At 39.5% G+C, this 25,028-nt stretch overlaps 3 protein-coding genes across 7 annotated transcripts in view; 1 reads left to right on the forward strand and 2 right to left on the reverse strand.

The window, feature by feature from the left end:
• The window catches only part of MED12L (mediator complex subunit 12L), a 336,181-nt gene that overhangs the window by 109,382 nt on the left and 201,771 nt on the right, over positions 1-25,028 (forward strand). The gene's annotated exons all lie outside the window — the stretch shown is intronic.
• GPR171 (G protein-coupled receptor 171) lies at positions 273-6,779 on the reverse strand. 3 transcript variants are annotated; one of them, XM_047100073.1, is made up of 4 exons: positions 6,661-6,779; positions 2,290-2,834; positions 1,829-1,927; positions 273-1,700 (listed from the first exon to the last, which is right to left on the reverse strand). In XM_047100073.1, exon 4 carries the CDS (start codon positions 1,646-1,648, stop codon positions 689-691), a length of 960 nt encoding a protein of 319 aa, XP_046956029.1. In that variant the 5' UTR covers positions 1,649-1,700; positions 1,829-1,927; positions 2,290-2,834; positions 6,661-6,779; the 3' UTR covers positions 273-688. The 3 variants fall into 3 exon arrangements, with proteins under 3 accessions (XP_046956029.1, XP_046956028.1, XP_046956027.1); XM_047100072.1 differs by lacking the exon at positions 2,290-2,834; XM_047100071.1 differs by lacking the exons at positions 1,829-1,927; positions 2,290-2,834.
• The window catches only part of P2RY14 (purinergic receptor P2Y14), a 56,844-nt gene continuing 50,087 nt past the window's right edge, over positions 18,272-25,028 (reverse strand). For all 3 annotated transcript variants that reach the window (XM_047100065.1, XM_047100064.1, XM_047100066.1), the window contains 2 exons: positions 23,984-24,107; positions 18,272-20,460 (listed from right to left, as the gene is read on the reverse strand). In XM_047100065.1, the coding sequence (XP_046956021.1) occupies positions 19,415-20,437 (1,023 nt within the window). In that variant the 5' untranslated portion in view covers positions 20,438-20,460; positions 23,984-24,107 and the 3' untranslated portion in view covers positions 18,272-19,414. The remainder of the gene's footprint in view (positions 20,461-23,983; positions 24,108-25,028) is intronic.

The raw sequence follows: 25,028 nt of genomic DNA on the forward strand, positions 1-25,028 counted from the left end.
AGTTTAACACCGTGCTTGGAAATGTTGTAGGGTAATATTTCATGTTACTACAAAATGAAAAAAAGAAGTCACTGAAGTTGTCATCGCTAACATTAGAAAATCTTTATAATCTATGAGAATATGAGTATATATAGTACATCGAAAACCCTCCATGTATTTTCAAGCCTTTTTCGAAATAAACAGTTTTAGTTATTGTTTTAGAAAAACCATTAGATCTTAAAAATTGGAGTAGTGAGCTAGATGATGGACTAAAAATAAATCAGGACAAGTGGTTTCATGTAAAGATCAGCTGGATTTTATTTAGTATGATCTAAATGGTTTTAAATCGTGTTGCCAAAGGGCTTTCTGGCATCTTACATGGAGATCATTTTGCATATTTCTATCAAGAAGTCAGTTCCCAATATTCAAATGAATACTTCATGAATGACTCTGAGTCTGTGTCATAAAACATAAAAAAGGATAATGCAAGGTGTTGTGTTGGTTCAGCAGTACTTTTTAGGTTTTTTGTTTTGTTTTTGTATGAACGTGGTTTAAGCACCACAAGGGTGCTGTTCGATTTACATTTAGAAACAGTTTCTGAGTAAAGCAGGCCACATATGGTAACTGTCTTTTACTTAGGCTATCTTTTCTCTTTCCCAGTACTTGCTGTCACTGAGACAGGAAGTGATAGCATGAAAAATCCCATATTTTATGCACTGCTCTCACCACTTGATTTTTCTTTTGGAGTCTTGGTCTCCTTATGTGAAGCAAAAGTCTTGGTGACTTTTAGGCGGAATGCTTTTGAGAGATGGTAGTACAGGATAGGATCAAAACACAGGTTCGACACTGCCAGGAGCAGCGTGGCCTCTTTGGCTTTGAAGAGTGAAATCCTGGTTGGGCAGTCAGATATTACTTCTGTCTGGCTGAGGGTGTATGGGATTCGGACAATGTGATATGGAACAAAGCATATGATGTAGCCTGTAGTCACTAAAAGTATGTTGATGAGGGCCCTTTTCACATATAGATAATTTTCATTATCTTTGTTTTTGTAGAGTTGTCGAATTACAAGGCAGTTAGATATTAAAATGATGGCTGAGAAATTTAAAAATATTGCTACACATATGAAATTGGTCAGCAAATGCCAGTTTCTTCCAAACTCCTTTTTGAATTCCATGCATCCCACATTTGGCTTCTCCTCGATGTCTTTGATGGGAATTATCATGTTGGGCACCATTATAAGAAGGACCATTAGCCACACCACGGTCGATATCATTTTGGCAAATCCAGGTTCTTGTATCCGATAAATCTTAGAGCTGTACGTCAACTGAAGACAACGATCAATACTGACAAATGCTAAGAAGATAATTGATAAGTACATATTAATGTAGATGAGGCAGGCTGTCACTTGGCAGTGAAATATCTTCAGCTTCCAGGGTGCCACACCCAAGTCAACAACGATTTTCACTGGTAATGCCAGAGTGAGCAGGAAATCAGCTGTAAGCAAGTTAATTAAGTATATGCTTACACACCTGTGATTTGTGTTGTTCTGTATGAAAGCCCAGGTTGCAAAACCACTTCCGATAATTCCAACAAGAAAAACTAAATAAAAAAAATAGGTGAACGGCTCCAGACCTGTGTAAACTGGGCAGAAGAGAGAACTGTTTGTCATCTTGAGGGAAAGGAAGGATGACTCTTCAAAAAAAAAAAAAAATCCGAAGAATCTGTTTAAAAAAATGGTAGGGACGTTAGTAATTAAAATTAGCGACTATTTTCTGTTAAAACATCTATATTCACAATGCTAGGTTACAATTTTTCTAATTCTTATAGGAAATTTTATTGGTGAACTTACTAGATTGTGTGGACTGGTGGGAACGTCTGAGATTATGAGGAAGCCTGGGTTTTCCATGGTGTGATTTCATGATTTTGGAATTCCCATGTATGTTTGCTTCTAGAAGGGATTTTCGTTAAGAAGTTATTTTTATTTATTTTCATAAAGAGACTAATGATTTAAGTTTATTTTCAGAAAGCAAGCGAGCGTGAGTGACTGGGAGCACAAGCAAGGGAGGGGCAGAGAGAGGGATAAAGAGAGAATCCCAAGCAGGCTCTGCATTGTCTGTATGGAGCCCTGTGAGGTGGGGGTGGTGGGCTACAACTCATGAACTGCGAGATCATGACCTGAGCCGAAATACAGTCAGTCTCTTAACTGACTGAGCTGCCCAGGCATCCCTTAAGATTTTATTTTTGAGTAACTTCGACACCCAACATGGGGCTCAAACTCACAACCCTGAGATCAAGAGTTGTTCACTTTACCAATCAAGCCGGTCAGGCGCCCCTAGAAGGGATATTTTTGACATCACACTTTTGTATTCAGGTAGTTCTTTTGCTGCCAGTTGTGTTGGAAGTTAGTTTGCAGAGGAGGTACGTGAACTGAAATTCTGAGAAACAAAGAAAGGAAATGAAGGTAACATTGTTCGGTTGTGGCTGAGCCTGGAGAGGTTTCACTGAGCTTCCTGGCCTGCTTTTTTTTTCGTAAATTGACAAGAGCTCTTCATGCTGGAGGAATGTAGGCTGAGAGGGGAAGTAATGGGTGACAGAAAATTGTACTGAAATTTGGAGGGAGTTACTTTGAAAGTAGGCCCTTCATTGTGTCATCTACTAGAACATTTTCACAGTCAAAATTGCATTTCATTTTTCTTTTTAGTAGAAAGAGTTGAAGGGTTAGAGTCTCGTCTTGATGCTTATTCCTTCCTTTTCCCTCACTCAGTTTCCTAATGACATAGACCTTGTGATGTCCACTGTGTAGCCACATGGGACTATTGAGCACTTGAAACGTGGCCATTTCAGATTGACACGTGCTGTGAATGCAAAATACACACTGGGTTTTAAAGATGTTTTAGGAGATATTATAAAAAACATTACAAGTAGTAAAATTTCACTATTGTATACAAATAGTACAATTAATAAAATCTCAATATTTTTATATTCAGCATATGTTGAGATGGTATTTTTGATGTATTGGGTTAAGTATGTTATTAAAATTAATTTCTCCTGTTTATTTTTGCTTTTGTAATGCAGGTACTAGATCATTCTAAAGTATCTTTTCTGGTTTGTGTCCTAGTTCTATTAAACCGTGCTTGTATGGATGTTTCTGTGTCAGTGCTTTTTTTAAAAAATTATTTTTAATGTTTGTTTATTCTTGAGACAGAGCATGAGCGGGTGAGAGGCAGAGAGAGAGGGAGACACAGAATCAGAAGCAGGCTCCAGGCTCTGAGCTGTCAGCATAGAGCCTGATATAGGGCTCGAACTCATGGACTGCAAGATTATGACCTGAGCAGAAGTCAGATGCTTAACCTATTAAGCCATCCAGGCACCCGTCTGTCAGTGTTTTTGAGAAATTAGACCATGGATGTATTTTAAAGGCTTCTAGAACAAGAATATATGATCATTGGTTACAAAATTTTCAAGGAGAAGCTGAGTTATGTTAGCATGAAAACATCTATCATACTTGAGTGTTTTCTTTTTTCTTTCATTGTAGGGTTTGAAAAGTGTAGGACATGTTCTTAGGACCATTGTGATTGACACTGATAATGCTGAAATCATGACGTATTCCCTCCACATTCCTGGAGGGAATTGTTCCTCCTCCTGAAACAATTGGAGGTTGATAAGTGCAAGTTAAACCATTTAGGCTTCATTTACTCCCTCTGACCTGGTCGAAATTAGTGCTCTTAGTGCCATAGGTACATCTCTCTAGTGCTGATTCTGGTGTGCATGCTCCTCATACATAGTAAACACCTGCCTTTTGTTTCAAAGACCAGAAGATTTTGTGTTTTAGCAGAAAAAAAAAAACGATACACAACTTCTTAAAAATAGCAAATAATAAGTACAGTGGCTAAAAAGTCCAAATAAGCCCATTCTCTGAAACCTCCATTTAAAAGTAAAACAACAGAGGTGCTGGGGAGGCTCAGTCAGTTGGGCATCCAACTCTTGATTTTGGCTCAGGTCATTATCTTATGGTTTGTGAGATTGAGCCCCACATTGGACTCTGACAGCATGGAGCCTGCTTGGAATTTTCTCCCTCAAAAAAAAAAAAAAAAGGTAAAAAAACAAAAATTTTTGAAGTCTTTCTGATCCTTAATTCTCCTAATTATTTAATGATCCACTGTGTACATCTTGGGATGAAACAATCTACAAGCAGACTGACAAGGCAGATGTATATGAAACTTTATAAAATGTCATTTAAAAGGGTACGTGTCCTTCTTCTTTTCCTACTTGCCATAGGACTTCAGAGTTCATGGATAATTCATTCTGTACTAAACTCAGTGAAAATAATTGAGTACTTACTTGTGTCTGGTACTGAGCTAAGTATTTTACCTTTCATCATTCCTGTCATGTTGGTGTTATTATCCCTACTTTACATATGAGAATACTGAGGCACAACAAGGTCAAGTAACACCCAGGGTTATATAGCTGTTAAATTATAGACCCAGGATTCTAACTCAGAAGTCTGATCTCAGAAGCTATGTTCAAAACTACTCTAGAACTCTCAATAAGAGTAATGATGATGCTAGTGATGATGATAATGACTATTATTATCGAGCCAGCCTTACTAAGTGCTTACTATGTGGCAGGAACTCTATTTTAAGCAATTTTCATATAAAAGAGCAGAAATAAAATATCGTTCTTAACTTTTTCCCTGAATACTAATAAAGGAAATTTAGACTTTAAGTATTTTGATGTTTCTTTTTACTATATATACATACACACACACACACCATATATATACACACACACTATATTTATATTTATACTTAAAAAACAAACCTACATTCTATATTTTAAATCTAAACCTCCCTTACTTTCAAAGTTCCTATGACCTAGCTGCTTCAAGCCATCCCTACAGTCTTTATCCCAATTCTCTAGATGTGTGGGATCGCTACTCTGTGACCTGCTCCTTCTTGCCTTTGTACTTTTAGTTGTGATAAAATTTGGGGGATCATAGGACTTTAAGGATGGAGGGAACCTTTAATGATAGCGTCTAGTCCAAGTCCCAGATCAGTTGAGGACACTGAGTTCTGACACTTGGGTATTGCTCAGGGTTTTCCAGCTTGTGAGAACAGGCTAGAATCTGACCATGTTGCTCATATTCTAGGCTTTCTGCCCTTATCCTTGCTATGTCCAAATCCTTCCTACCTTAAAATGCCTGGAGTAAGTTCTTCATGTCTGCAGTCTCCTACAGGCTTCACTGGCTTCTTAGGACTCTGATATTTCTTTTTTAATTTTATTTTTTTAAATTTACATCCAAATTAGCATATAGTGCAACAGTGATTTCAGGAGTGGATTCCTTAATGCCCCTTACCCATTTAGCCCATCCCCCTTCCCACAACCCCTCCAGTAACCCTCTGTTTGTTCTCCGTATTTAAGAGTCTCTTCTGTTTTGTCCCCATCCCTGTTTTTATATTATTTTTGTTTCCCTTCCCTTAGGTTCATCTGTTTTGTCTCTTAAAGTCCTCATATGAGTGAAGTCATATGATATTTGTCTTTCTCTGACTAATTTTGCTTAGCATAATACCCTCCAGTTCCATCCATGTAGTTGCAGATGGCAAGGACTCTAATTTTTGATAGTAACCGTTTATTTGAACCTTGGCACTCTGAGCATCCTTTCCTTCTCTGGGTCCCAAGCTTTGTCTTTGTCTCTGTCTCCCACCTTTGCTCATTATTCCTTTACCGGGTGTTAGGATTTTGGCTTATGCTCTTGTATTTCAAATGTTATATAATAACAGTTAACACAGTATTTTTTTTTTTAAAGCGTTCCTGTTGCTAATACGATTTATACAAAAAAGTCTCATTTCATAGATGAATATATTAATATTCTCTGTAACTAGAACTGGCCATCCACCCATACTGCCTATGGGTAATTTATTTAAAAATAATTAGAGTGTAACTATTTATTTGATGATGCTGGAGAATCACGTGCTTTGTACTTGGTTTTCATGAACCTCAGTCTAGATTGCAGTGAAAAACACATGTTGTCATTTAAAAGTTTTGGTACATTGATTAGAGGTCTAATTATCCTATAATAACATTCTGTGTTATTTATCACAAATTAGAAAACCAGGCACTTGATAATTATTTCGTAAACCAATTATTTACTCTGTGGAAATTTGAGGTATGCAGAGGTACTACAGCAAAGAAAAGATTTCAAGTGGCTCCTTTGTTTAGATAAAGTGCCCATTGCTTAGAAAATAAATAAACTCATTACATTTTTTAAAAAATGAATGTCACAATAGAACGTTCTTGAAATTACCTATTATAATGTTTGCGGAGGAAAGTCCTTTTAAGACCCGTTGTACCCTGTTGTAAAGCCTACAACATGGCATTTGTCCATCATAAAATGTAACATTGACTTACTGAATAGTTATGTTCACCTGTAGGTAAGTATTCAGTTTTGTATAAATTAAACTTTTTTTTTTTTTTTTTTTTTTTGAGAGGGATGGCTGGGGTCATCAGATAGAGGAAAGTTCATAGCGAGAATCTATTTAGAGTTTAATAATGGGTGCCTTCTTACACAGCGGCCTTATTATATGTAGGCATTTCCAACTTACACGTTTTAAGCTTTGAAAATCATAGCTTCCCTTTCTACCAAAAGATACTTGAACATACCGAGTATTTAAAGAGACCTACCTGGGGGGATACTCTCTGAGCCACTGCGGGCTCCTTGCAGGTCTTCACAGAAGCATGAGCTTTTGGCCTGGCCTCAGCAGTAGCAGCTTCATTGCGCGAACGTTGGCTGTACTAAAAATTTCCTTTCCTTTTCGTGTGGTTTTAAAGTGTTGCATATTGACGTAGATGAAGCTGTGGTTTGTAAATAGTTTAACTCTATGAAAGTCTCCCAAAGAGGTTCTTGTCAATTTTGTGTATGCTTTCTGAAGCAATTCATATTTGTGTATTCTGCTAGAGGAAAGATTTTTACTTGTCCATTGTAGTACCTGCCAGTTTTTTGGTTTTTTTTTCTTAAGCACCCAAGATGTGTTTTCCATCATAATGATATGAAAGAACATCACTTTTTGTGCCTTGAAAGGGGCTATAAGTTAAATATATTAGATCTTGAAGCCAAATTTCTGATACTCATCAGCCTTTGGAAGTTAATTGTAGTTGGGATTAAAACAATTGTAGTTGGGATTCTGCTGAGACATTTATTAATAAACAACAAAAAGATGTCATATGACATAGTCTGTTAAAGTTCATGTTTTATTTTTTGGTCATTGTAGAAAAATCTGGAAATAAACAGAAGAAGAAAATTATATGCACAGAGATAATTAATGTTAAAATTTTTGGTATATAAATTGACACAAATTTTGGTACAGATTTAAAAATTCTATGTGTATGTACACCCATCTAATGCGTTATTATATTGTGCATACTGTTGTACGGTTTAATTTTTTCATTCAAGGATATACTGGATCTGTTTTTCTAAGTTAAAAGAGTAGGCCTGCCAGGAGCAGTTGTCAGTTTGGGCCCAACAGCTTAATGCATTGAGACAGGTATTTAGTAATCAGTACATTGTATGTAATGGGACCTTCCTGTGCATTTCCTGTGCATTTAAATTGTTTGGTTAGATGCTTATTCTGCTTGTGGTGAGCACGTGCTCACTGAGTGTCGGAATGGAACTCAGCGTGGTGAGGGACCTAAAAAAAAGTCACTATCTCATCCACATCATCAAGTGGCTTTGCTAGGTTATCTGCTTTGAATAAAGGTAGGTTTTGAGCTCATATGTCAACCTTATTTTCTGGAGCTCTAAGTCTGCTCGTCCAAAGTTGATTTGTAAGTGCAAAGCCATTTCTTCATCAGTTAGGGTCTGATTTTCTAGTGTTGCTTTATTGCTCTGGTAGTTGCTTTGATTTTGTCTCTTTTTCTCCTAATTATTAGTTTTCCAGATTAAAAAAAAAGAAAAAAGAAAAAGAAACCTCTCCAGAATCCAAAATGAATCCCTTTCGGTATTCACTTTCAAAAAGAAAAGATCTCTCAAGATACTAAATGAGATGTTAAGTTAGAGAATTTGGGGAGAGTTTAAGGGAACTTTTGAAACAAAACAACAAACCACAACAATGTAAGGATGCTTATGATGATAGTGGCTATTTGTCTCACATTTTCTGGTGTTTTTCCAAATTCATGTAGTGCTAATAACGATGATTAATATGAATATCAGTAATAATTATTACCACTGTCATTATCATAATCACTTTGCAAAAGAAAACTTTTTACATATATTCACTTATAAATCAAATGAAAAAATCCTACATCTTAAGAACCAACGTTAACTTTCATCATAACAGTGCTGGGAAATAATCCGTCTTTTATGATTTGTGTTCAATGTTGTTGGATAGGACTCACTGAAAATACACGTCAGAAAAGGCGCCCTTGCAGAGTCCAGTAAGTGGGCAGTTAGGCTGAGGGTTTATGTTTGCTGGGATCCGGAGAGGGTGGGATGGAGAGAATTTGGTGACATGGGGCTGACCACCACCTGAGTGGTGAATGGTACTAACAAGGTGGGAAGCAAAACTGGAATGAACGGTTTTTGGTAGTGAAGCTTCTTTTTCCTTTTTTTAAGGAATGCTTCTCTGTTTACTTTCCTGTCCACTTTGGGGGTAAAGACAGAATTAAGAAGTCTGTTCAACTATTTTTAAAAGTCTAAGGCCACAGCTTTTGTGTCTGGATTTCCAGATCTAAACGAACTGAAGTACCCTTGTTCTCAGTTGTTCTGTTTCATTTTTGGAATGGTGAGCAACCAAACTTTTAATAGTGAAACTGAACCATGTTCTTCCTTTTGAGAATGAGGTTGAGGTAACATGATATTTTGTGGAAGTTTATTCAGAGTGGAAATATACTTTTTTGTGGCTACCGTCCCTGTTTTGTTTTTGTTTTTAACATGAGTTCCATTTGAATTTCTAGAAGTTACTTCTTTATCTGTTTCATTAAGGACAAATGTTTGTCAGAGTGTATTTTGTTAGTGTTCTGGGAAATTAGAGGTCATCACTAAACCAGTATTTCAGAAACCCAAGTAGGGACAAGTGTGGTGAAGTTATTTTTTCCTTACGTTGGTCATGGCAAGTACTTTTTAAGAAGTGACTGGTCACTTTACTGTTTACTTTAATGGATATTTTGTTGTTTAAAATAAAAAGCAAGGGGCACCTAGGTGGCTCCATCGGTTAAGTGTCCGACTTTGGCTGAAGTCACAATCCCCAGTTTGTGGGTTCGAGCCCCGCGTCAGGCTCTATGCTGACTGCTGGGAGCCTTGAGCCTGCTTCAGATTCTGTGTGTCTGTCTCTCTCTGCTCCTCCCCTGCTCACGCTCTGTCTCTCTCTGTGTCTCACAAAAATAAATGTTACAAAAAAAATCAGAACAAAATTGCCGCACAAGTTGAGATAGAAAATTTTTATTGTAGTCAGCTCCTCCAGGCACACAAATCATGCCTTTGATCTTATCAAACACAAATATCAAGCAGTCTTTTGGTAGAAGTGTCATTTTTAATGCTTAACATTCTTAAATTTTCTTTTTTAAACATAGCACAGTAGCCCTTTGGAGCTAATAAGGAAGGGGAAAATGAATGTTGAGTAGGTAGTCACTGCCACAGCCAGACACGGGTCTGAGAGCTTATTTGCTCCAAAGAAATCCATGAGATCTTAGGAGAGTCCTCACTTTACAGGTGGGGAAACTAAGGCCTTGCCCAAAGCTGCACAGTTAGACTTCAGGGTCCTGGCCCTTCATGTGCTTCTTAAATGAAAATGTTGGGCAATAGTGGTTACACAGTAGTCCGGCTCGTCCTTCCAGCTGTCCCCTGCCCCTCTGCCCCCTTCAGTGTTCCCAACTTTTTGAATTCAGGTGCTGCTGAATTTCAGAGTTTGCAACTGAGGATGTTCTCAACTTGAAGTAGTTTGCATCCCGAAGTATTTTTTTGAACTTTGGGCAAGGGGCTGTTCCTCAATTAAGAAATGCTGGTGATCAAGATATTTCTCCTTCAGGGTGTGGGGCTCTCTGTCTACCTTCTCTCTGGAGCCACTGTGCTTTAGGGTTGCATTTTGAAACTTTTTAAAAGTACATAGTTCCCTTTCCCAAAGGGGACATTTTTCCCCAAAAAAGTTCAGACTTTTTTCCCCCTGACTCTCACTAAGACTGGCAGCTTCCAGTCTGAGAGCGATGAATGTGATTAGACAAGAGTACTTTATTTTTAAAATGTGTATTTATTTATTTTGAGAGAGAGAGCACAAACGTGTGCATGAGCAGAGGAGGGGGAGTGAGTGAGAGAGAGAGAGAGAGAGAGAGAGAAGGAGAGAGAGAGAGAGGAGAGGAGGTAAGGAGGGAGGGGATCCCAAACAGGGATCTTAAAAAGCTAACATGACCTGAGCTGAAATCAAGAGTAAGACACTTAACTGACTGAGCTCCCCAGGTGCTCAGGTGCCCCGATAAGAGTACTTTTAAAACCGAGGCATAGAATACAGAGCTTCTAACATGTGGCTGTTTCTGTATTACTTAAACTCTGTTTTCCCTCTTTAATGAAATAGTAAAAGCTGGAAATGTTTTAAAAGCGACAATGTTTGAGGAATGTGAACTCAATTATAAGAGTAGCTGATGGGAATATAAGCTGGTGCAGCCACTCTGGAAAAACAGTATGGAGGTTCCTCAAAAAACTAAAAATAGAACTACCCTACGCCCAGCAATTGCACTACTAGGCATTTATCCAAGGGATACAGGTGTGCCGTTTCAAAGGGACACATGCACCCCCATGTTTATAGCAGCACTATCAACAATAGCCAAAGTATGGAAAGAGCCCAAATGTCCATTGATGGATGAATGGAGAAAAAAAAAGATTTGGTATGTGTGTGTGTGTATACACATACACATAATAGAGTGTATACACACATAATTGTGTGTATATACATACACACAATGGAGTATTACTCAGCAATCAAAAAGAATGAAGTCTTGCCATTTGCAACTATGTGGATGGAACTGGTGGATATTATGCTAAGTGAAATTAGTCAGAAAAATCATATGACTTCACCCATATGAGGACTTTCAGAGACAAAACAGGTGAACATAAGGGAAGGGAAACAAAAATAATATAAAAACAGGGATGGGGACAAAACAGAAGAGACTCATAAATATGGAGAACAAACTGAGGGTTATGGGAGGGGTTGTGGGAGGGGGGATGGGCTAAATGGGGAAGGGGCACTAAGGAATCTACTCCTGAAATCATTGTTGCACTATATGCTAACTAATTTGGATGTAAATTTTAAAAAATAAAAAAAAAAAAATAAATGCAAAATAGAATTTTACATAGAAAAAAATGTGAAAGGATCTGAGTGTTCATAGAACAACATATGGATTAATATAGAAGAAAAAAATATACATGATTCTTAACATGGTATTAAATCAGCTTTTAAAAAATCTAAAAAAAAAAAAAAAAGTAGCTGAGTATACTCATTCCCCTTGCCTGTCGTTTTGTTTTTCTCCCTTTTTATTGACTATACAGTGTTAGTGGGTCAGCCTACAGTCCGTTTTATGTTTCACTTGTGAGGTCTAACTGGGAGATTTGATTCATGGATATGAAATAATTAATAAGGGGAAATCCCTAAGAAAGAACTTTTAAAGGTTATCTTGTTTCTTTTTAGTCACTGAAGTTCATTTTTTCCCCCCTTAAGTGGTTATGGTCCATTTCTTAAGAAGTTGTGAGTAATGTTTTCAAAGCTCAGAATACATTTTACAAACTCTGTTGTTACTTTCCAAGAGAGGGTTCTCCTGGAGAAATTCTCCCTATCCCTTGCCATGCGAGTCTGTGCTTTTTGATCAAGTACTTAAGGAAAATTCCAACAAATATTTATTTATGTTAATATTTTTATTAAAAACTTGTTTAATGTTTATTTTTGAGAGACAGAGAGCATGAGCAGGGCAGGAGCAGAAAGGGAGAGAGACATGGAATCCAAAGCCGGGTCCAGGCTCTAAGGTGTCAGTACAGAGCCCGACATGGGGCTCGAACTCAGGAGCTGTGAGATCATGACCTAAGCTGAAGTCGAACGCTTAACCAACTGAGCCACCCAGGAGACCCTCCAACAAACATTTACTGACTGCATGCTTCCCCCTTAGCTCCCATGCTAGAGAGTGTTTGTTTAGAAGGTTACAGAGTAGAGAGGGTGATATGGAATATGCAGAGATCCTGCAGTGGTGCTGTTAGAACCCATAGGAATCCAGGCAGTACAGTCCTGAGGTGAGGCAAAGAGATGCTTCTGAGGAGTGAGGATGTGGTGTCAGGCATGGGGGTGGTACAGATGACTGAGATGTAGGCCGGTGTGTTAGCTGACTCTCGGGCAGTCTGGGTGCTTGGACAACCTGAGGAGGATCCACGTTAGGAAAAGGCTGAGACCAAATCTTGGATCACTGTGGTTGATCTTGGGTGCTTCATTAACAGTGGAGAGCTCAGTAAATACGCTCAGTAAGTCTGAGGGCTTTGGATTCCATAGGGTTAGGTGAGAAAGCGGAAGGCAAAAAACCAAGTAGGGGCTGATTGTGGTCATTTTGAGTGAGAAGCAATGAGGAGCTGCAGTGAGATGGATGGGAAGGGATGGGAGCTTGGAACCATTGCAGAAGTATGGTGTGGGGCTGTGGTGTAGGGCTGGGAGGGGAACAGACTGCGGTTTCAGGTCCGGCTAGGGAAGTCTGAGGAGAGGGTCTGCTTTGATGTAGGTAGAAAGTAGAAAGGCGAGTTTGAGTGTTGGCTTACTATGTTTTTACTGCTACCTCATTATTTGATGAAGTATAGATTGCTCTTTATTTTACTCCTTCTCTTTTAGACATTAGATATTCTTCAGTGCTTCATCAGTCATCACCAGGACATTCTGCTTTTGCTTTTGTTTGTTTGTGTGCTCATTTGTTTTTTTGGATTGCACATATAAGTGAAATCATATGTTATTTGTCGTCTTGTCTGACTTCACTTAGCTTAATACTCCCTAGGTCTATACATGTTGTTGCAAATGGCAAAATATCATTCCTTTTTATGGCTAAGTAATACTCCATTGTATATATACACCATGTCATCTTTATCCATTCATCTGTGGATGTATGCTTTGGTTGCTTTCATATATTGGCTAACGTAAATGATGCTGCAATAAATATAGGGTGTATATGCCTTTTCAAATTAGTTTTCATTTTCTTTGAGTAAGTTCTCAGTAGTGGTATTACTGGATCATACGGCATTGATGTTTCTAATTTTTTTTTTTTTTCAACGTTTATTTATTTTTGGGACAGAGAGAGAGCATGAACGGGGGAGGGGCAGAGAGAGAGGGAGACACAGAATTGGAAACAGGCTCCAGGCTCTGAGCCATCAGCCCAGAGCCTGACTCGGGGCTCGAACTCATGGACCACGAGATCGTGACCTGGCTGAAGTCGGACGCTTAACTGACTGCGCCACCCAGGCGCCCCAATGTTTCTAATTTTTTAAAGGAAACTTGTACTGTTTTCACAGTGGCTGCACCAATTTACGTTCCCACCAACAGTGCATGAGGATTCCTTTTTTGCCACGTCTTTGCCAACACTTGTCATTTTCTTCTCTTTTTAAAAAAAGTTTATTTTGAGAGAGAGAGTGCAAGCAGGAGAGGAGCAGAGAGAGGAGGAGGGAGAGAATCCCAAGCAGGCTCTGCACTGTCAACATGGAACCCAATGTGGTGGCTCATTCCCACAACTCTGAGATCATTACCTGAACTGAAATCAGGAGTTGAATGCTTAACCGACTGTGCCAACAAGGTGTCCCTTCATTGTTCTTTTTTTTTTTTTTTTTAATTAAAAAAAATATTTTATCTTTTGAGAGACGTAGACAGAGCATGAGCAGGGGTGGGGCACAGAGAGAGAGAGTCACAGAATCCAAAGCAGGCTCCAGGCTCCGAGCTGTCAACACAAAGCCCAACGCAGGGCTCGAACTCATGAACTGTGAGATCATGACCTGAACTGAAGCCAGACACATAACTGACTGAGCCACCCAAGTGTCCCTCCTCCGCCCCCCTTCGTTGTTCTTTTGATTTGCATTCTTTTAATGAGCAGTGGTGTTGAGCATCTTTTTCACGTGTCTGTTGGCCATGGTACGTCTTCTTTGGAAAAATGGGTATTCAGTCCATTTTTTAGTCGTGTTTTCTGGTGTTGGATTTTATAAATTCTGTATTTTGGATACAAATCCCTTTTTGGATGTATTGTTTGCAAATATTTTCTTACATTCAGTAGATTGCCATTGGTTTTGCTGATGGTTTCTTTTGCTATGCAGTAACCAGGGCACTCTGAATGTAATTTTATCAACACTTAAGGAGCCCTTATTTTGAATAATGTTGGTGGAAGTCCTGGTTTTCCTATTAAAAAATAGCATTTTCTATTTTATTCATCTAATTACTTTCATAGTATCAACCAGATAAGATACATTTGGCCATGGCATTGCAAGTTTTCTGTCTTTTGTTTTTTTATTAATAGTGGGATTGGTTTGTAAACTAGAAGGTGAATTTAATACGGAGTTGAAATTGGCCTTTCATTCAAAACAAAATGAAGATTAACTTCTCATTTTAATTCCTAAATGTCAGAGAGTTAGTGGTCCTTCAGAAAGCTGTGGTGTAAAAAGTAGAATGTAGAGGCACATGGGTGGGTCAGTTGGTTAAGCGTCCAGCTTCATCTCAGGTCTTGAGTTTGAATCCCACATCAGGTTCACTGCTGTCAGCACAGAGCCTGCTTTGGGTCCTCTGTCTCTTCTCTCTCTCTGCCCCTCCCCCACTTATGCTGGTTCGTTCTCTCTCTCTCTCTCTCTCTCTCTCTCTCTCAAAAATAAATGTTAAAAAAAGTAGAATGTAAATAATTAATAGCTTGAAAAAAGCTACTAGTTAAATGTAGAGAAGCTTTTAGTTTAGAAAAGGGATTGTCAAATTATGTTAAGTAGTGTGGAGTGTTGTCTGGGGATGATGAGAACCATGTTTTGATATCCTTTTATATCAGAAGATGGAATATTGGGACGGTAAGCCCTTAGGACTTTACCAGGCACTTTGGGTGGAGGTTTAGCAGTTCTCCAGTGACCTGGGATCTGGGAGAGAAGGAGGAAGGTGTATAATTCTGTGCTTCCCCTGATACGTGGGTTAGAGCTGGTGACATCTGGAGGTGGAGGTAGAACAAGATGGCCCTGGGTCCAGAGTCTCGAGTTTTGGGTCCCCCAAGCAGGGGGGTAATGTTTGGGAAGTGGGTTAGGATGGGTCATGAGGAGATCTTCATTTCGACCCTGAGAGAAGTCAGACTTAGACAAGGAGCACCTTCAAGAGGTAGCAAGTAGTCTCATGAACTTTGTCAATGAAAATACTTTTCATATATTTCATTGTTGTTGAGACGGGCCTATTTCTGTAATACTGCTTTTCACGCTTACACCCCAGTTTCTACTGGAGGTGGGAGATAGAAGTGGCATGGCTTCCTATATTTCCTGTCAACTCTGAAACTTCTTTGGAGTGCACCTGGGCAACGGGGAACATTTTCCAGGTCTTTCTGTAGAGCAAGGCCTCAAGTGCTTAGGGGACCCAGGGCAGCTTATAAACTCTGGTGCCTGTGGTAGAAGAGAAGGCAACATACACTCGGTTTTCAGAAAAAGTAGAACTTGGAGAAAGCTGTGGATGATAGTTGAGAGCTGAGAGTTTGTGTGTCCCCAAGAAAGGCTTGTAACAGGCTCTTAGCTCCTGCGGATTGTTTCCCCATGTTTTGAAGAGATACAAAGTCACAAAAGTTTTCATTGTTAGGGGAGCAATTAAAAAGAAAACACACCTGTGGATCGAATATGCTACCACTGAAATCTAATAGACAGGTGTTCAAAAGTGGCTCTTGACTTTGACTAAAAATCTCGCACCAAGAGGATTTCTCACATTTTAACCAAACTGCGGTTCCGTTGTGATGCATAATTGACACAGCTGCATGAAGTATTTTTTTAAACATAAAAGAAACCTTCGTGATAAGAACCAAGAAACAAAGAGAGCACGAGCACCTAAGATGACCCATGAAAGGTGCTCACTGAGATGCATGTGTCCTGGAATGCTTGTTTACAAAAGTCTGCCTGCCCCCAGTGGTGCTCACCTGTTAGTTATCTCCTCATTCTCCACACTCTGTTTTCCTGGCGGTGAAAGTGAGACTTTTCCTTTGAGAAAGTCACTTTGTCCAGTTCTTCCTCATGTGCTATCACAGTGCCCGCTCTGCCCCTGATGGGAGGCTCAGACCATGACTGATAACCAGCATGTGTGTCTGACCCCACTGTCTCCAGGTTGGGGTGGAACATGAGCCCGTATGACCCCCTGAGAGCAAGTACTAGATGTTTGTGGAAATTCTCTGGAGGACTGGCTCTGAAGAGATGGTCTAGCAGTGCTTCTTTTATTTTACTACCACACACACACAGAAGAGCCCACAGCTTCCTATGAGTTGAGACTAACACCATGGAAAGTGGCTGGAAGAATGGTATAAACCCAGCCTTGGTGACATCAGCAGAGGCCCCACATCAGCCCTTAAATAAAACCATACCCGCAACTTTGGGACATTTAGTCTGTCAGCCAGTGAATCTCTTTTTATTGCAGAAGTCCAATTTTAGTTGTATTTTTATGTCACCTGCAAATGAAAAAATTCTGAATTGGCTTCACCTAGAAGATTAACTCAGAAATTTTAGAAAACACCCTTACGCTAATTTCTGTTTCTGCTTGAGGATGACAGGAAAGTATGTGCCATTAGTTCTCCATTCTGTCCTTATTCCTCGTGCTGCTACCTGTCTCCTTTGACTCTGGACAAGAAGAAGAAGAAAAAAGGATTTTTGTTAATACAGAAAATACCAAAGATACTATCATTCATAGCAGATCATCTCCCTAGAGTGACACGAGATTTCCTTTTGGGTAAACCACACTGTGAGGTGTGTGGGTGGGGGTGGGGAGAGAACTGGTGCAGCATCGCCTTCAGCGGTCACAGCTCTTACTACCTTTTGCTCATCAATTCTCTGCAAGATGCTAGTGACACGAGCATCACCATTTCCTGACAGGACATCCCCGCAAAAGAACCACTTTAACAAAGTGTGGCTTTCCTTTCCCATAAGGCCGCTTTTTAAAATAGTTTAACCTTTTCAGAGCACTGCTTCTACAATATGGTTAAATGTTGTTTTTACCTTCTCTGTGATGAATACGTATCTTAAACACTATTATAAGCTAGCTACAGAAAAGAAACAAATTGTTCCATAGCATAATTAAAAAAAAAAAATAGTACTGGTAATCTCAGGGAAGTGTCTGTGTTCATCCACTGTTGACCTTGCTCTACCATGTTTTTTATTGTAATTCTGGACCCGATAAACAGTAACTGTTAAATCAATGGTGGCTTTACTGTATCCTTACCTGGCTTGCACGTTGTTTCCTGAAAAAGCTCGATTTCCACATTGCCCATCTACTTTAGCACAGTGGTTACAAAGGCAGTAATTACTTGGTGCTACTCAGTTTCTTCTTTGCTTTCATTTTCTCAGGTGGCCCAGTGGGGGGCATGGTAAAACCACCAATGTTTACTAGTTTGTCCCGGCTTTTGGAAATTGTGAAGAATAAACACAGCCAGTTTCTTTGCAGATGTAGTTAGCCAAACATATATAGCGGGTTTAACTTTTCCAAGCATGTTTATCATAGGTTGGTGATTTTGTTCTCTTTAGAGGATATTGACCCAGAGTTAGGAGCAGGGAGTTTTTATGAGGGTGGAAGGTGGACACAGAGAGTGAAAACCTTCCTAGTTCTTGAAGAATTTAAGAGGTACTTTCTGAGTTTTTCCTAAAATCTGAGGAGGTCCCAGAGCATATGAAATACTAATTTTGAAAAAGTGGCAAATAAAAGTTTTAATTCTCTATGTACCTGTCTTTGTAGTTTTTTTTAACTTTTATTTTTTTAATATTTATTTTTGAGAGAGAGAGAGACAGAGTGCAAGTGGGGGAGGGGAAGAGAGAGAGAGAGAGAGAGAGAGAGACAGACAGACAGATCTGAAGCAGGCTCCAGGCTCCGAGCTGTCATCACAGAGCCCGACGCGGGGCTTGAACTTATGAACTGTGAGATCATGACCTGAGCCAAAGTCAGACGCTTAACCGACTGAGCCACCCAGGTGCCCCTGTCTTCCTTTCTTCATGTGTAATTGAGCATATTAAAGAAACCACCCATGTCTTGACTGTGAAATAATTTGGCATTGTTTTTCATACCTTAGGTTTTAAGGAAAAAATCCTGATACTATTGAAAATATTTTTATTAGTACATATACAGTAAAGCAAAAAAGTATATATATACATGGCTTATAAAAATGTTTGAGAATAACATTTGGAAGATGGCCTGGATGTCTTCTAGGCAGTTAAGAGCAGAGAAAGAATTTAGTTTTGGTAACTCACAAGCCAGCAACCATATCCCTTATCTACATACTTTAAATCCATCTCCTTTTCAGAAAATGTCACAAATTTTCATTTTTTGTGTAATTTCTCACTCAAAATTACAAATTTTAGATTTTCCTTTTTTTCAAGTCCGGTTGCTTTCAAAGAAAACTGTTTCCCCTGTCCCTCGATGTATGTGTGTATGTGCATGCTGTGTGTGTGTGTGTGTGTGTGTGTGTGTGTGTGTGTGTGTGTGTGTGTGTGTGTTTGTCCTGGGCATCATTTTTTTTTTCCTCCATAGCATTCGATAGGGAAAGTTGCTGGCAACATCTACCAATAGCCAGTTTCCTTCAATAGAGTCCACTTAAAAATATTTTAACACCAGAAATGCATGCTCAAGATGTAGCTTAGTAAGTCTTGATACAAAACATTCAGAATGTATCTTATTATCATCTTCAAAATGTTATCAAAGTGTTACATTTTGTTTTTACTGCAAAGAACAGAATTTATATCAACTTCCCTTTGAAATGCTAGGAGATAAATCAGTAGGGAATTTCCTAAGTGAAATCAGAGAAAATTTGACTTTTTCACTCCAAACAGGTCTCCAGTTCTTTATCAAACTCTGCCTGCTTTTAGGTTGGTCTTTAGTAACCCTGGTGAAAAAAAACCACATAAGTTAAATTCTTGTATTTAGAGAAGGAACACGCCCCAGTGAATTGTCTTGATTGCTTCCTATTTTCTTTATGCTATTTAAACTTCTACATTAACTGGCGAGACGAGTGATTATACATTGAAAACTTGTGTTTTGATGGAATAAAAGTGAACAATGCATGTATTACTTTTTTCTTGGCTGTTACAAAAGCAGGGGAACTTATATTTTGTTTTTATTATTATACTAAATTGAATAGTAATGCATAGAGATGATACTTAGTTGCATGGACATGTTTCTTTTGTATTCGTATGTAACTGAAGATTGCAAAATGTGTACATGGATTCTTTTTGAAAGGAGGTGGGAATTCACAGAGTGTCTGTGCTTTCATGCATTGTATTTCCTCTTTTGGTTTTAGAAGTTTCTGAGTCAGACTGAGCTTTTAATGGGATGTGCAGTTTCTTACATAAGATTTCTCTAAACGGCTGGCATAGAAAGAAATAAATAATAGGGTCTAGGCATACATTTGCAGCTGACAGTACTAGAGTGAATTCTTTTACGTAGAGCAAAATTTCTTTTGACCGGCAGCTGTAATGAGCTTCTGTCTGACTCTGCGTGTAGGGGATTCTGGCAATGTGGTAAGGCACAAAACAGACAAAAAATACGAACATGATGCTGAATATATTGCGGCTAGATTTCTTCTTGACCGAAATGGAATTCCTTCTGGATTTCAGGTGGGACTTAAAGATTTTCCTCGTGATAGCAGTGTAGAAAATGACCAACAAAAGAAACACAATCCAGAAGATGCCCACAAAGATGTAGTTTGATGCCTTGTGCCACTTAAGTCCCAGTTCGTTTTTAAGCTCTACACATTTTATACGCGTAGCCTTCCCGTACCTCGCTTTCTGGTTGGTCAGGATAATGTTGGGGACAGCCAGAAGGAGCATGAGCACCCACACCGTGACTGACAGAAGTTTGCTGTAATTTACTGAATGGATGAAAGAAGTCAAAAGAGGCTTTACAATTTTATAATACCTGTCAAAGCTGATGAGCCCAAAGAACACGATGCTGACATACATGTTGACGTAGAACAGCACAGCTGAGACCCTGCACACGAACACGTTGATCTGCCAGGGTCCCAGGCCCGAATCCCCAAGAATCTTGAAGGGAAAAGTCAGGCTCATCAGAAAGTCAGCCACAACAATGTTCTTGAGATAGACGATGAAACTCTTGGAGCTGGACACGTAAAAGAATATCCATGCAGAGACACCATTGAGCAGGATCCCCGCGACAAAGACCGCCAAGTATAGCACGGGAATGATACTCTGAGTTATGAAGGTGTTCTGGGAGCAGGCCTCGTTCGGAGGTTGTGTGGTGGTGGAATTTATCATTCTGTAACTTCTGCAGGGGAGGCCTGGAAAGCAATGCGAAGTAGTCACTCAGAAGGGACTTACAGCATCTAATAATTTGCCAAATAATAAAGGCCAGCGGATATAGTCAAACCTGTTGTGTTCTTGAAGTTAAGTGTTAGCTCTGCATCAGACACGCCTTCCTCCTTCCCTCCTTCCCTTCTTCTCTACTTTCCTTTTAGAAAGGGAAGACTAGAGTATACAGATGACAGGAAAGAAAAATGGGAGAAGCAGGACAGTCTTTAAAGTTCCTTTTAAAACTCCAAAGTTCGAGAAAGTACTCATTTAAATAAAGGCTCAAAAAATAACAAAACTGAGGCGCCTGGACGGTTGAGTAGGATAAGCATCCAGCTTTGGCCCAGGTCATGACCTTTTTGAGCCCCGCATCGGGCTCTGTGCTGATGGCTCAGAGCCTGGAGCCTGCTTTGGATTCTGTGCCTCCCTCTCTCTTTGCTCTTCCCCCACTTGCATTCTGTCTCTGTCTCTCTCCCTCTCCTTCTCTCTTAAAAGTAAATAAACATTAAAAAAATTAAAGTAACAAAACTGTAAAGACAGAGAATGTTTCATTTTTTTCCTTTACTTCCTCCCTCCCCTCCCCTCCCCTCCCCTCCCCTCCCCTCCCCTCCCCTCTCCTCCCCTCCTTACACACCCTGCATGGAACCCAACATGGGGCTTGAACTCCAAATTTTTGTGCGATCAAAAATTCCAAAAAAAAAAAAAAAATGCAGAGTCCATTCTACATATGTATCAACATCCTGCTGGAAACTGTTCTGTGGTCATTCTTTGGCCTCAGGATAAAGTCCTAACTCTTTAACGCTGACCGACTGAAGTCCCTTCTTGGTCTCACCTCGGCTTCCTCCACTCTCAGCCGTGAGTTCCATGATTTCTTTGACCTTGGACCTTTGCACAACCTTTCATTTCTGTGGAAAACCTTTTTGCTACCTTCTTGGCATGTTAACTTCTCTTCATCCCTGCAGCTAGGCTTGGATGTCACTTTCTTTAGAAAACGTTGTCTTCCTATGCTTTGGTCAGAGTGGGTTATACTCCTTTTGTATGTGTGCTCCTAGCTCTGTGCCTTTCTCCCATCTCAACACTGATTTCTCCATCTGTTTCTTTCTTCTGTTACGGTAAGCCCCTTCATAGGGAGATCGTGTTATTTTTTTTACCATTGTGTTCCTAGCATTATATTTAGGACATTAGATAGTTAAAGTACTTGTGAAATAAAAGAACATGCAATCTGTGAATTGAAGACGTGAATCCCTACCTTAAGAAATGTACAGGTGGTCAGGGATCGTGGGAAAGAATGATTGTGGAGGATGATGGGTCCCTTGAGATCAGAGAATGTATCTTGTTCATCTTTGTATTCCTGGAGCCAAGTACAGTGTTTCAAACACAGTGAGTGAAGAGTGTTGTCAGTAAAATTAAGGAAGTATGAGAAAGTCAAATTTGGAAATGTGGAATATGAAATTCAGTCACATTCCAAATAAAACAGTCGTATATGCAAACTCTGTGTACTGCTTGTCACACAAGAACACCTTGCTTCTGTGTGCTCTTACTTCATGCATGCCACCCTTGGCTCTGATCATAATAGTTTGTAGTCCTATGCTTCCCGTCAGTCTTCTGTAGCCTGTTTTGAATTTTAGGTGGTAAGCAAAGGGGCCACATTTTCTATTTTTAAATGTCCACTGTGGCAAGGAGTTTGTCTACTAAATAGTTTGTCTTGTCTCCTGATAGCCTGATGCCATGGGTCCAGAACTGTGTTCTTAGAATCCTGAATGTGTTGAGAATCTGAGCATATTATGCCCTTGTGTTGTACATCATTGTCTCCCTGCACCCCTCATCGCTTCGAGGTTGATGGAAGAGTATGACTGAACAGATAGACTTCTAGAGCAAGGAAGCCTTCTGAAAGCGAGTGAATACTTAAGGCTTGCTTGGGTCTTTCCCTGCAGACACATTCTTCCTTTTCTGGCCTGTTTTGAAGGAATCACAGGTAAGACTCTTTGTTTTAGGATGGAAAGATTTGACATGTGATGGTTGGGGAAAAACACTATCACTGTTGCCTGCATTGTTACTAGTTAGACACAGTAGAGACAAAGGGACACTCCACATGAGTAATGAGCCGAAAGTAAACCCAAGATAATCTAAGCTCTTAAATATTTTTCTTTAGCAGCAGTGTTTTTCTTGGGGCATTGTGTTCTCCAGCTGAATGTTTTACTGTTTTTGGCCTCAGCCAGGCTCCTGTACAGTGATAGATTGAAAGAGGTGTGAAAATAGAGCTATCTGAGGCATCTACAGGAAGTGAGGACAATTACATGCTGAGCCCAAAAGATAGGAATATGTGTTGGATGAAAACAGGACAAGATCATAACAGGGACCTGTATCAATTTGACCTTTTAACATCTGTCCAATCTCCTCTCCTTCCCTTTAGTGTAGAGATGATTTAGTGTGTTGATGGGACCCACCGAAACTTCAAATCATTTCATTAATGGAGGAAATAGTCATATATAGATGCTGATTTTATACAATGATGCAAAAGTAAGAACCAAGTGAATCAAAAAGAAAACAAAGAATGTCTTGGTGTAGCCCACCTACTCTTCCTTTCCTGTCCCAGGCTCTTGGAAGGTTCACTATTTCTAAGCAGCTTGTCGCAGCCTATTAAAGATGAGAGATATGCAAAGGAAAAACAAAGGGGGAAAGGATGGTGATTAGCCAAGAAGTGGGTGCTCTAGTGAGCCAGTTTGTGGAGGTGCAGCCAGCCTTGCGCCTGGCTGGAGTTACTTTTGAGTTTTATCTCGAATTTCTGTACTGAAAGCTTCAAGAACGTAAGCACTGCTCCCTAAATTCTTGAGACTACATTGAAGAAAGATTTCTATATGTGGTAGAACTTTTCAAAAAGGGACGCTTAAGAGTATGTCTTCAGCTTCTCGTAGGTAAGGCTCTTCCTTGGCTCACAAATCCAGGTAAAGGACCATGAAATGGAATGAAATGTTTTAGTTTATATCATCACTTGGGTCTTTGGTAACATAATTAAAGAACATGGAGGAATGAGATTTATGAGACCAAAAGATAGCTATTAATGTGTAATAATAGCACATGAAATGCTTTTTCTCCATTTTTCTGCACAGCTAGAATGTCAAGTGCCACAAATTCATTCTAATTTAAAGTGAATGCCCTTGTTCCTTAGTGCAATGTAGGGTCCGAGGATTGTGGTACTTTAAGTATTTTCAAAGTGCAGAGAATTACATTTAACCTTTGGGCTCTCTCTTTGGGCGGAATTTAGTCGATACAGGCCATACAAAGCAATGCTCACTCCAGAAACAAGCACCTTAATAAAAACATGCTTAATCGGCCTGAGGTTCATTACTCCTCTATTGTGTACCTATACACCTCGACCCATATCTCTCTTACATATGGACCACCCTCCTAATTATGTACCATAATTCTTCTTTTTCTGGAGAAGAGGAATTATTCATAATTTGTGTGAAATTAACAAACTTGTGGATAATACTAGAGAATTTTTTCAGTTACCTTAAAATTCTTTTTGGCGTGGTGGGGGCGCTGGTAGAATAGGAGGCTTCTTGTCAATGAAGCAGTGTAGTCCAGTGTGTGCTTGTCATCTTGAAGTGGCCAAGGTGTTCCTTCCCTAATGATCCTGTGTGGTGAGAGAAAAATGGAGAATTAATTGAGTGAATACCAAAGTATTTTTATTAGAGAAGTATGTATGGTAGCAATGTACTTTTTAAAATTCAGCTTGGATAATTACGAAATATTACAACATGTGTATTTCTTGTGCTGTATAGGTCTTGGTTGTCAGTGTTGACGAATATTGATATGAACTTTTGGGGAAAACTTACTCTTGAGAGTGTTGGATAGACAGTGTTCTTAGTTACTGGTTACCCCCCGCTCCCCCCCGCCCATGGACACAGATGCTCAAATCAGTTCATCAGATTCCTGAAGTTAATAATTGATTATTTTAGCTGGGATATCAAGGCAGTATTTTCTTTGTTCTTTTCTTTTCTTTTCTTTCTTTCTTTCTTTCTTTCTTTCTTTCTTTCTTTCTTTCTTTCTTTCTTTCTTTCTTCCTCCCTCCCTCCCTCCTTCCTTCCTTCCTTCCTTCCTTCCTTCCTTCCTTCCTTCCTTCCGTCTTTTTCTTTCACCTTTGCACTACTGATACTTTTGCCAGATAATTATCTGTCGTGAAGTATTGTCTTCTGCATTGTAAGGTGTTTAGTGCCTTCCCTGGTTTCTATTTACCAGATGCCAGTGACATTGTCCCCCCCCCCCCCCCCCCAAGGTCGCAACAAAAATGTCTCCAGACATTGCCAATGTCCTGGGAGGCCCAGTATGCCCTGGTTGAATAGCTACTGGTCTAATGAGACTGATGTGTGGACTTTGCAGATATAACACCTGAAAGCCGTGTTGTCCAATAGGCCGAGAATAAGTTTGGCAGCATGGTGGTTAGATTTGGTTCCTCCTTGGTCTGTGTTACCACCGTCCTGATTTCTCTAAACAAGTACCTCTCAAACTTAAGTGTACGTGCATGTCATTTGGAGATCATGTTAAAGTGAAGGCT

This window comes from Lynx rufus, unplaced genomic scaffold (assembly GCF_022079265.1).
Source record: "Lynx rufus isolate CCGP_SWC_20201006 ecotype Redwood Valley unplaced genomic scaffold, mLynRuf1.p SCAF_5, whole genome shotgun sequence".
In the NCBI taxonomy this organism is placed as follows: Eukaryota; Metazoa; Chordata; class Mammalia; order Carnivora; family Felidae; genus Lynx; species Lynx rufus.

Coding starts and splice junctions, on each gene's coding strand:
- GPR171 (XM_047100071.1), bottom strand. CDS start 1,648: ATGACAAACAGTTCTCTCTTCTGCCCAGTTTACACAGGTCTGGAGCCG.